At 35.2% G+C, this 13,309-nt stretch overlaps 1 protein-coding gene across 8 annotated transcripts in view; it reads right to left on the bottom strand.

Moving 5' to 3' along the window:
* Positions 1-545: 545 nt before the first annotated feature.
* Positions 546-13,309, bottom strand: part of LOC145664971 (uncharacterized) — a 50,451-nt gene continuing 37,687 nt past the window's right edge. For 3 of the 8 annotated variants that reach the window (XM_081732125.1, XM_081732131.1, XM_081732133.1), the window contains 2 exons: positions 10,249-10,360; positions 546-4,438 (listed from right to left, as the gene is read on the bottom strand). In XM_081732125.1, coding sequence (XP_081588251.1) covers positions 4,406-4,438; positions 10,249-10,360 — 145 coding nt within the window. In that variant the 3' untranslated portion in view covers positions 546-4,405. Of the gene's footprint in view, positions 4,439-10,242; positions 10,361-10,997; positions 12,945-13,309 lie in introns of those variants that run through there. The other 5 variants (XM_081732126.1, XM_081732132.1, XR_014127541.1 and 2 more) reach the window with 4 other exon arrangements.

The following is a 13,309-nucleotide window of genomic DNA, read 5'->3' as shown; positions in this document are numbered from 1 at the left end:
GAGGGCCAGAAGCCTGCTGTGAGGCAAAGCAACTGCAAGCATACAGCACCAATCCTGTTAGGATTCAAGTCAGGTATCGATGAGTCTCTCTTTCCGATGGAGAGGCTTGTAACTAGACCAAATGCTTTGAAGACTCCCAAAGTCAAGAGTCTCGTGTCCAGCCACTTCCTCCTGTTCCTCTACCTGAAGTAATTTTTGGCCGGATAATGTTTCGACAGCATAGCTGAGTTACAGTCGGTTGTCCTGGTTTTAGTCTTTGGTGGTAGAATTCTTTGACAGAGACATACAAAACCTGGTGCCTCGTTATGACAAATGCATCAAAAACAATGGTGCGCATGTTAGTAAGTTATATAAATACTTTTTTCTGATGCTTCTTTTCATTTAACAACCGTTTGGAATTTATTTTCTGGATGCGTGTTGTAAAAAGAAAGTTCCACATGTTTTTACTCCATTGCTATTAAAATATCCAACTTCTAAGAGTTCGTAAGCTTTTAAACATCACAATGTTTTGAGTCCAGTTTTGAAATCCGGGTCTAACAGAGTTAATTAAAGATACAACTTTATTGGAATAACTAATTTCATTTTATTGAGCTCTAAGAGGAAAGACAACGAACATAGTTTCTTGCACACAGGAAACTTATTATATCAAAAATCTTAATAAAGTACTTACTTATCAAAACTATTAAAATCTTATACGGTAATAAGCTGAAAATGAACCGAACTTGTTTTTCTTAGATACCAAATAAGCTCTTATTGAACTGTGTTATTCAACTGTTCTTAGCCACTCGTTAGCAAGCTTTTATGTATAGAACACACATACACTCCTTTTATTTTACATTCTTTTAGTTGGCATATATTTAAACATATATTTATACAAAAAGATACTACATACATGAATATGAAAAAAAAAGAACCAGTGTCTGCATTGCTAAATTATAAACTTAACCAGTCACCTAACAACATACAAGAAACAAATTGTCTTTCCTATATGCTACAACTATTCACATATGATACACACCAATAACAATTATATTTCCGTTGTCACAACATAAAATGTCGTCTATATCTGTTCAACACTTACTTAGATACTTGAGTCTCTTGTCTCTCCTGAGCTCACTTGTACCTTTGACGTTTATTATATACTCCTTGTACTTTAAGGAGTATTTTTCTGGAAATTAATCACGAGTAAAAAATAACTTACACTGAAACAAAACATACATTTCTTTTCGAGAAAAAAAAAACTAACTTTCCTTTGTAACAAAATGAACATGTTGTATTAAACTTATGCCTCACACGCTGTAAAAACACACCTTAACACAAGTATGCAATGATAACACCCAACGCATCGTTACTACAATGTTAACTATTTATCGTTTTTTTAAAGAGAGAAAAAGAAACATACCCGAGGAACAACTAATAACAAATGACCTCAATCATTATTTCATGAATAGTGTAACTGCTCAGAATAGTTCCATCTTACTGATGTATATATCACGATATTTTACTTCCCATTAGCGGTACACTTCAGAAAATAAAAACATAACTGGATAGTATACTGAATTAAAATGCTGCAGGTATTAAAAAGTAAAGGTCTGCCTTTATAAAGCCGAAGTATATGATACAAAATTAGAGTTAATGCAAACATATAGTGCAAAGTTAGGTAAAGTAGCTCTAACCAAAAGCGAAGCAGTCTCTGTTTAACGAAAAAGTAAAAGAAGATATTATGAAATAATGCGTAAATAACATTATTATTTCAAGAAATTTATATCCAGTAGTACTGTATTTTCGCATAAATTCTACTGATTCATAATGGATTACAACACTGTAACAATTACATGTAAATGTCCAGTTTTATTAATAGTTCTTTTTCCCACGTGTGATAGATGAAATAAATAATTCGACAAATAATAATAAATACTAAAAGAAGAAGTTAAGGAAACCAACACAAAAAACAGCAGTTTACTGTTATGCAATTTTTTTAAACTACATAAATAGAACTTTATTGATGAGATAATGGCGAACAAAGTTCAGTTTTCGATATAAAGAAGCATATCATGGAATTATAAAACATCCAAATAATATTACTCATTGTTCTAGTTCTACTGTGCTCAAGTTGTCATGCTTCCCAACGTACACTCTAAGGCACTAAAAGTTATATTTTTCGAGTCTAATCACTACACACTTCTACTGAACCGCTACTAAGATGAACAAGAACAGGATTTACATAAAGTACACAATACGACACTAGAAAAGAACTCAAAATAATAAATATTTTCATGTATCAAATACGAACTGCATACAACCTATACATTTATAGATTTGTTTCAGAAAACGCATTCAGTTGACAAAATACTGCTGCAATACATAAAAGAATTTGACTCGTCAGCAAACACCGTAACAGTGTAATACCAAGTACTTCCAGGGAAAAAGGAGTGTGTTGTAGGAAGGAACATTGTTATCATCAACTAAATTCAAGAAACTGATACAATGCATATCTATACACAAAGAAGAAGCTATAACTTATGCAAGCCTAAGATATAACATTTGCAGCCCTGCTAGAAATTACCTATGAAGGCACGTATTTTCTGCGTAGAACGGTCACTCTCAAGAAAACTCCTCCGCGCCTTATGCACCAAACTAGATTATCAAATCTTAACTCTTTTATATAAAGCACTATAAAATTATGAACTGTTTACATGCGACAAGCATCAGAAGCCAAAAAAAATTATTATTTCCTTGTATCAGGTAACATATTAGATAAATATACAATATTTTCTTAGAAGTTATAGAGTGGTATTCGGATTACATCTACTGAATATTCTTCCGTTTATGGCATTGGATACATGACTAGCCTGAAACGTCTGTTACTGATTCCTACTAAATGTGTTGCTAAGAGATTGCACTATATATTTTAGTTGAGGTAACTAGTACCATATTTACGCTTGCATAACGGGCACCCTCATTTTGACAGAAGAAAACTGCTTAAATTATACCATACATAACGCGCAATACACTTGATATTAAAATCATTGGTTATGGCTCACAAGCAAATAGTATCATGCCAATAACTGTTGCTCTGTGGTCTACATGCTAATAGTATTGTATATAACTGTTGTTTTGTAGATAAGTCAATAGATGTGCCTATAATTGTTGCTATGTGGTACACACAGCATCGCACCTATACTACTTATGAAGACCACAATCAAATAGTATTGTGCCTATACCTGCTATGTAGACAATAATCAAATAGCATTGTGCCTATACCTGCTACTATGTAAACAATAATCAAATACCATAATGCGAATACCTGCTGCTATGTAGACCATAACCAAATAGCATTGTGCCTATACCTGCTGCTATGCAGACTACAAATGCCTAGCATCGTACTTACACCTGTTACTATTTAGTCCACAAGCAGACAGTACTGTACTCATACTTCTTGCTACGTGGACTACAAGTAAACAAAATGGTCCTTACACTTGTTGCAAGATGGATATAGATTAAATAAGTCAAAGACGTTTTCCACTCTAAACCGTGTTTGATTTCTATTCTCAGTGTTGATACTTGTATGTTATGCTTAGTGATCTAGTGGAAAAAACACATGGTTTCAATAGCAGACGGAATTATTCGGTTTTCAACAAAATTACAGCTTTTATGGTCTAAAATTACAGAAAAAATAATTATGAACGTGCAGAAAACCTGTTAATTTTCTCACGAAACTCTTTATAATTACATAGTCAAACAGAACAGTCCTAATACTCTTACCATATTCATTCAACAAGAAAGGAACAAACTTTAATCATTAAAAGACTCTTAAAAAGTTGGGAATATTTGGTTTTGAAAGCCTAAAATATACTTAATCAAATGTAATTTATTTGTCTTGAGAGGTAGATGGTAACTAACTACAACATACACATCACTTGTGATATAAAAATTCTGTCAATATTTCTTTACCTACAAATTTTACATTTTTCATGAGTTAGATGTATGTTTTAATATATCGTTGCTGTGAAATGTAAATTTATCCAAGACAAAAACTTTTACATAAAAAAAAGTTAAGGCACAATCTAGAGACTAATTTATTTTACTTTACAAAATATCAACGAACATATAAGCTTGCTAAAGAGTGAACATTTAATAACCACTTACGAAACAGTAAAGCCAGATAAATGACTGCTTGTTGAATTTGGCCGTATATCTCAAGAAAATCATGTAAATTTAGTTATGGCGTATTGTACCTCTACCCGATATAGTTATAGACTACTAATATTCTAAGCTCGACACTTTCTGTGGAACCAACTATAGTCAATTTAAGGAAGGCAGGTTTCACTGTATTTTCTGTGTTAAAAAAAATGGAGGGAGTTGTCTTAGGTGCTGAACAAATAGATCAAAAGACGAAGACTAATCATCCACTTCGAGACGTTGTTCTCCAGGAGATCTAAACAAAGAGAAGAAACAAAAAAGACAGGTTATTTATTACAAATGCACTTATTACGATGTCTCTCGAACTACTTCAAACAATAACTTAACCAATAACCCTCATTGAGTATTATTAACTACCGGAATGGGATCTGGATATATGACTATTAGCTCACTGAGCACGCGCGGAAGAACAGCGATCTTGCTTTGTAATCAGGTACGAGGCAACATTCTCTGTCAGACAATGAGGTTTCTACGTTTCTACCGTAGTCCCATCAAGCGAAGGAGAGGATGGTAACTTAAAGTGTATGTCCCGGTAAATGTTCTTCTAAAATTTCCTTCACATGGCTAGTGTCCTTGCACTTTCTTTCACTTCGTTGTTTTATTATATTTTAATATAATATAATTTTATTGTTTTGTTAGAGCCTGTGTACGGAAAACTGTTATACATGGTGTTTCAAAACAACACCTACCATGTTCGGGAGGTGATTCCTGACACCATGGTAAGACGAAGTATAGACCAACCTGGGTGCAGAAATTCATTTCAGTTATAGGCTGCCAAAAACAGGGACCTACCGTAGTCGGGTGAAGACTTCATTTGAGAACTAATATGTGCGCTATCCAAAAATACATGTTTCAGAATGTCGAGGTACTCATACAACAATTTTTATAGAGAGAGTTTGGCTACGGGCATATAATTTGAAATACTCACCAACTACTTCTATAAAAGATTGTTGCGGAAGTACCGCAGGATTCTGAAACATGGATATTTCGATAGGGCACATACTAGTTCCTAAGTAAAATCTTGACCACCCGGCTACGGTAGATCCCATAGTATTGGAGCTATGGATCTTTAAAGTTCATATTTTCATGTTTTCGGCAGTCCGAAATGATGAATTTCTGCACCCAGATTGGTCTATACTGTTTTGTCTTATCTTGGAGTCAGAAATCGCCTCCCAAACGTTGTCGGTGTTGTTTTGAAACACCCTGTATAGTTAAGGGTTTCTGCATAAAACAGTCTCATGGCTGCGTCCGAAATACATAAATGTACGACCACATCACATAACGAACAATTTTAATTTGTACAAAAACAGAAATAGTAACGGTTACCATAAAATGAATACAATGATGCATACGAGAAATACGTTAGATTTGCTTACAATTTCATAACACGCTTGAATCGTGCGTGAAAACACAAGACAAAATAATTATACAGATACGCCCAGCAAAATTACTAGAATTATTAGACAATATACTCATATATTCAGGAATTTTAACCATAATCTCACTGACTTGAAATTCTGATTACCGAATATTCCTTGCACTTCCAAACTTTCAACTCTCCCTTCGAGCCCTGTTCACAGAGATTATAAATAGAAGTAAAAGGGACAAATATGAAGTAAATGTAAAGGAATGAACTCACCGACGTACAGAAGGAAGAGACACCGGTCGCACGACAAATGGTAATGCAGCACATCATGAACTGGTAGGCAAAAGTTGTGTGCTCTTTTGTTCAGGCAGGGAAGGTTGCCAATTCATGTTAATGATTTTGTCGTTGTGACATTTTTAATTGTTGTCTTACACTCTTAAGTTTAACCAACCCTTATCTATGCTAATTTTTAAATTTGTTAGAAAAATAAACACATTTTTAAGAATCAAGTTTGTTTCACTCCTGGCTCCAAATAAAATCATAGAGTCTACTATATTATGTTGCCTTCCTTTAAATGTTTCAAATCAAAAGACGTGAAACACCACGTGTGCCGTTTTACATCTCTACGATGTAGCTTAACCTATATTTTTAATACTTTGAATGCTAATTCGGTATTTTTACGGAGTAGCTGATCTTTCGTAGACTGCGGATTCCGTACTTATACATGATGTGATTCCTAATGTATTTCAATGTTTTTGCTCCTTTATTATACGGAGTTACCGGTTCTGAAATATTCCTTGGACTTCGTAGTTCAGAATTTCGTCAATAGATGGCATTAAGATTCTAATTAACACCTTATTACCGCCAGGATTCAAATACCATGTGATTATTGTTGGCCGTCAAAATGGCGAGAAAGAGCTTGTCGGACCATTTAATACGCTTCAGTTTAGAACAGGGGCGTCATTTAGGGGGGGCAGGGAGGGGCATTTGCCCCCCCCTGAGTTGGAGATTTATATAGATTTTATCAATAGAGTAGTAGTAAATGAGTGAAAAACGCGAAATTCTACTTATATCAAGGGGTTTTGCCCCCCCCCCCCAAGCAAAATCTGAAATGACGCTCCTGGTTTAGAAGTGGAACTGAGTGACAATGATGGTGATTTGTTTGGACGAGAGCTATTAGACGATTGTGAGAATGATCCAAACTATGTAGCAACAGAAATATCAGATAAGTCAGGCAAGTAAACTTGAGATAATAATTCTCATATTCGCATTCATTTTCCTTGCACTACATGTAAATGCTATTTGTGATTTGTAATGATTCTATGGTTGGAATACAGAATATTATATATAAAAATAAAGGCAAGCTCTAAACATTCAAACGGTGCATACTGTATTATTTTAGCTTTTCTACATTTTCAGATATACGTTTTAAAAAGATTTCAAAAAAAAAAAAAAAAAAGCCCAGCATTCTTGGGGAAGCCTGCACTTCCAAGCCCAGCACTCAAAGTGTTAAATCTCTTTATCATAGCTATATAATCCACCAGCCAGTGCACTTTATCACGTGAAGTTTCGAGTTTTCATTGTGATCACTGTAACAGCTCTTAAATTCGGCAATCAGGGTGTCTACTGGAATACCAGAAAGTAAATTCATGACTTTTTCATGACTTTTCATGAACTTTTTGTTCAAATTTTCATGACCATGGCGATAAAAATTTACCATTAGTAATAATAAACCCCTACCATCAGTGGTGCATCGGTTAAGATGAAGATCACACTATGTTCTTATTTGTCTAATGTACATAATGTCGATTAGCTGACAACTAATTTTAAAATGCAAGAGCAATTTAAAAGGCAGTAAACAAATTTTTAATTGCTGTTCAAAAAGACAAAACAAATTATAAAAGAAATTAGTTTTAAAAAAATAGATCAAACTTAAAATCTGCAAACTCAAACGAATAATATTATTTGCATAAGTCTAAAGGCCCAAAAATACACAATTTACATTTCTTAGAAGTAAAGAAATAGCAGATCAGAAAGTTGGACAGTAAAAAGTTGTTACTATATTACACAGACTAGAAGATGAAATGAGGAGCAGCTAGGAAGACAGTAAAGTACCAGTTAGCCAGCACTAACTGGTGGGGGAAATTCTCACAATTACTGACCTGATACAACTGTTTCAGTACATGCAGTATGAGGTATAAAAGTATGAAGTATAAAAATATACTCTGAGATTTCAGATTTTCATGACCAGTTGGGTAAATACAGGACTTTTTCATGGCTTTCATGACCACTAAGCAAAATATATGACTTTTTCATGACTTTCATGACTTTCATGACCAGTAGACACCCTGGCAATACTAGTTTTCAAATGCTGTGCGTAAACCGTACTGACTTAAAAATCTTAATTAATACAGTTGTCAATCTGGGACGTATAGTTAGTCCAATTCATTTCTTTGGCTATGGTCCCTGACATGCCCATTTAATAGCCCATAACGCAGGGACCAGAAGTCTGCACATCATTATACAAGGTGTCACAAAAATATGTCACAATATTTTGGGAACAGATTCCTAACATTAAAATAAAGAAAAAAGTTCGTACGGACCTGTCCTCAAAAGTGGATAGTTTCGGAGTTATAGGGTGCTGAAAACGTGAAATAAGTGAACTTTAAAAATTTCAGAACTCAACTACCATGGGACCTATCGTAGTCAGGTTAAGATATCACTGAGGAACTGGTATGTGAACTATCCAAATATCCATGTTTAAGAATGCTCCAGTACTTGCACACCAGTTTTTAGAGAAGTAGGCGGAGAATGATCAAGTACTCCCCAAACAGCCTCTCTAGAAAGATGTACTAGTACCGGAGGTTCTGAAAGATAGATATTTGGATAGATTACATACTAGCTCCTCAGTGATGTCTTGACCCGACTATGATCGGTCCTATAGCAGTGGGACTGTGAACTTTTAAAGTTCATTTTTTTCAAAACCTTACAATACTTACAGAGTAGAAAAATATGGGATCTGACCTTTACAATTAAGTTTTATTTTCTTCTTGCAAAATCTACATAAAAATAATCAAACAACTAACATAATGTGGCTCAATAAAGAATCTATGCTTAAAACTAAGAATTAGACAAGAATAGTTTTTTAGCAGTTTTAAAAACTATACCTGCTGAACATTCTCTCAAAATTAATATAACACTCCATTTCAGTGACTTGTGCATTCCAATTCTTCATCCAAGTTGACTGAAATCAATCTTTATAGTGACATATGGATCACTACCGAGAGAATAGTGTCTTTTTCGTAGAGTTTACATCTGGTAGCCGACTTGAATCCACGCCTATGAATTCATGAGAGACGTCGTGATACTGAGTTTTCTCTCCTCTTCTCCTATTATCGCAATTTCATTAACACTTTTATCCACCTGCACCACGTATTCGTCTCCTTTAGGTTACAAAGTATAACCCTGAATGTTGACGTAACGATTTCACTCTCTTTTTTTCACACCTACAGTCAACGTAGGGTCCAAATCGAACCCGATCGTTTGGAAATCAATTTCTTTTTAAGAGTATTTACTATATAGAAGTTCTTTTGTTTATTTATTTATTTTTGAGTTTAGTACTCCACGATTATATTCCGAGGTTAAAGGAGACGATAATGATAATTAACAAAAGAAATGAAAGAGGTGGAATGAACCTACCATTATGCTCTTTAGGCTAAGGGAGACACAAGGCAAGCGAAAAACGATGGAATAAGAATGTGGGAGTGCCCCGAGAAAACACGGTGTTGTCCACCACAAACTTACTTGGCCGGGGATCGAACTACGGACCACACGTTATCTGACGTAAGTGTTCTACCAATGTTCAACCGGCCCCCAAAAGGGGTGGGAGGAAAGTGGAAAATTCATCCACACACGGTATTGAAATAATATGAAATCTTTCAGTTTTACGTCCCGCGGTTATGTCGACTAAATTAAAGGAGACGGTGATGATGAGAAATGAATACAATGATGGAATGAATGAAGTGGGAGGAAAAGGGAGAACCCCGAGAAAACCCACGCACACGGTGTTTGTCCATCACGAAGTCCACTTGGCGCGAGATGAGATTGACAAACCAGAGGTGAACGCTATGCCACTGAGCCACCGCGGTCCCCACACACGATACTGTCCACCACAAAGTCTTCTTCGGGGAGCTGCGTTCAAACAAATTATTACACACACCAGAGGTGACCGCTCTACCACTGAGCCACCGAGGTTCCTAGAAGCCTTTTAGCGGATGGTGTAAGATCCACTGTTGCAACTTTCACGTTCTAAGTAAACCAGTAAAAGAAGGTTACAGTCGAAACACAAATTCTCTTAAATATCAACCAAATCTTACCAAAGCAAGCACTATTAGTGTTTCGGCAAACTGTGTTAGAGTTTCGGCAATATATTATAACCTTCATTAGACAGATAACGTGCATGATGAAAGTAATGATATATCACTGAATCAGTCACACAGATTAATAATAATAATATGTGTTTGCTCTGGGCGGATTTTATTTCTGTTTACGTCATACGTAATTCCAATGTTAGAAATAGCAGCACTCAGACTATCTCTGAATTATACTGCGGTATGCAAGATTAAACCCGGAAGTTACTCCAACTTGGATGAAGCTATTGTGCTTGCACATCTACCAACCCCAAACCTGGACCATGTCCTCGAGCTGCTCAAGGCTTCATTCCCGCTGCTGGATTTCTTCGTGGGTTTGGAGAAGTCGGCTTTTCCTGATCTGGAATCAGAGGAACTCGATCTGTAGAGAAAAAGAACCCAAAATACGATTAAAAAATATATTGATTATGAGCTCAGAATATCAACTAAATATATAAAAGGCTACACAATCATCTCAGTAATGTCAAATAATAAATGTACTCAGCTAGTGATCAGACCAAGCAGTAACACTGATACTCATTCTTCAGCCAATAATTTTACTAATTTTATAATGTAAAAAAAAAAAAAAAAAAAAAAAACTTGTCATTTGTGGTAGGATGTCTTATTGTTTCTGAGGATGCAAAAATTATTTCTTAGTTTTGAAAAACTTGGGGAGGAGGAGGAGAAGGCGAAACCTATAGTTCATAGTTCCTAGAACATAATTACCAATAATGCCAGGCATTACTAAAGAGTATGTGGCTCAGTGTGGAAATTACTCCATTGTTTGGCATATTCGAATTTAGAAAGTCATTAGAAGAACTACAACAGTAGCTGTTCTAGGATCAAGTATCAGGATTTAGTATTTAGATTTTCGGGCTTTCGGTATCCATGGCTATTTAGCGCGTCACGTATGAGATGACGTCCCTCGGCGAGCACACTACCCAAAGAAAGGGAAGGAAGGACGCGGTCTGGGACCACTGTGTTAGGTACCACCTAACACAATGGTCCCAGACCGCGTCCTTCCTTCCCCTTCCTCGGGTAGTGTGCTCGCCGAGGAACGTACCCGGCATTTGCCTGGTATGAATGAGAAAAACCAGGCAAACCTCATTCAGGATGGCTGGCCTGAAAAAGATTTTTCCATTTTTTCGACCGAGTACCCCCACCAGGAATCGAACCCGGGACCGCTCGCACCGAAGGCGAGAGCATGAGCGACTACGCTACGTGGAGCCACTAGGATCAAGTATCAGTACACAGATATTAACAACCGACCGGATAGCGCAGACTCCGAGTGGGATTATACAAATCTTCGACGTTGACACAAAATTATGAGGCAACTGAGAATTCAGAGATAGAGAACTTTGGTTTAGAAGGGCAGAAATAACGTCGCTGGCAGTTAATGTGCTGACTACGCATCACTTAGGTAAAAGTGTGGCATCCAGGAGTTCACAGCTCTCCGCTGGCTAGTGCCACGAAACTGAGATTAACTTGGTAGTTAAAATTGTGATAATATTCCAATATTACTTCGAAGCAAATAAAGTTCCGCCCTGCTAAGCGAAAAGGCCTTATCTCCATTTCACATACTTTCGAGAAAATAAGCAATACGCGTTTTGGCTTAGGCTGTACGTTCAAATTTGTGGTATTTCAATAAAAATTTATTAAATATATTTTCACGATCTAAAATTTGTGTGACAATACAGTAAAATATTTTTGCTTATGAATTGCCACTTAAGGTCTTTTTGCTTACTTTCAGTTACAGTTTTGAACATAAGGTAAACATTCATTACGTCATTATCCCCTACCTATTAGTCAAACCACGTCAATTTCACTTTAGATGCAGAATTGTACTACGAACATTCCCATACCAATATCTCGATTTTCGAAAAAGTAGAGTTAAGGTCTTTTCGCTTAGGACGGCAGAGTTGAAACGTTAGTAACACAGAAACAATTAAAAGTGAAAAAGCGAACTAAAAAATGTAGAAGATAGGCATGATAACCAACTAACTGTGAACGAGCAAGAAAATGACGTTATGGAAACAAGTAAAAATAACATTCATTTTGTCAAAGGGGGAAGAAAACTTGAAGTAAATTTGCGTTTCACGTTAGTACAAATCACCCATAAACACTGAAAAACATGTTTCGGATTACCAAAAAAAAAAAATATTTCGTGAACGCTGTACAAGCTCGTGTCTATCAACCAGGCCATTTGTCAATGCGACAGTTCTTACATTGAGATGACTAAAAGGAATACGGAACTAGAATAGAAGAATACATATAAAAGACGCAAATTTATTTATTATTTATTTCACTCTAACTTCAACAAAGAATGATCACTCCATTTAAAGAGGCTTTACACTGATTTACACATCTCAACAAGTTAATATGTGATATATAAAGAAATAAAGTTGAAGATACAAAATTAAAAACATACAGACAGAGAAAAAAACGACCGTGAGATAAAGAAAGAAAATGAATATTAATTTTACATAAATTAAAAGATACATAACAAGTAATAAATAGCTCGAAGTAACAAAGCATTTGTATAGACTATGTGAAATGTGAAACTGAAATCCAAATTCTTATTTAACATGTAAGATTTTTGTTGATTGGGCTCATTCTTGTTACAGCCGAATTCTTTAAATGCTCATTATTATATTTTGAATGTACATTGTTCTTAACTTAACGTTTTTGGTATACCAAACTTGCTTAAGTAGATCGCTATTATCCAGATCATTAACAGACAATTTACATAGAAAAATATTTCGTTAGCTAAAACTCGGCTCTCCAATACAACGTAATATTTGGACTCATCTACTAACTTTTCATAATATATTCTGTTTAGAAATGCAGACATATGATACCTTTTGAAGTACTAAAAAAGCAGACACCTTTTCTGCACTTGTTCCATTCTCTCTATATTCGATTTGTTGGAAGACGACCAAACAATTGACCTTTATTCCAATTTTGATCTGTCAATATTATTAAAAAGCAATTTCAGGATATATATACACTATTAATATTCAACGCGTTACTTATTACAAATCCTAACTGCTTACAAGAATCACTAACAACATACTACACATGTTCGTTGAATGTTAATTTGCTATCTATAATTATTCCCAGATCTTTAATAGATAGCACGCAATTCATTATTTGTCCATTTATAGAATATGGAGTAAAACTTATTTTGCTTTTAGTTAGAATTGTTACATGACTTCTCTATATGACAACACTCCTTCATATTAAATTGGAGTATATTTCTTAAACTTCACTCAAATAGCGCACTGCTATCGTTTTGCAAATAATAATTATCTTCTACGTTCCGAATATCTTT

The sequence above is a fragment of the Thermobia domestica genome, chromosome 11 (assembly GCF_964235325.1).
Source record: "Thermobia domestica chromosome 11, izTheDome1.hap1.1, whole genome shotgun sequence".
Classification (NCBI taxonomy): domain Eukaryota; kingdom Metazoa; phylum Arthropoda; class Insecta; order Zygentoma; family Lepismatidae; genus Thermobia; species Thermobia domestica.
This window is presented reverse-complemented; position numbering and strand designations above follow the sequence as displayed.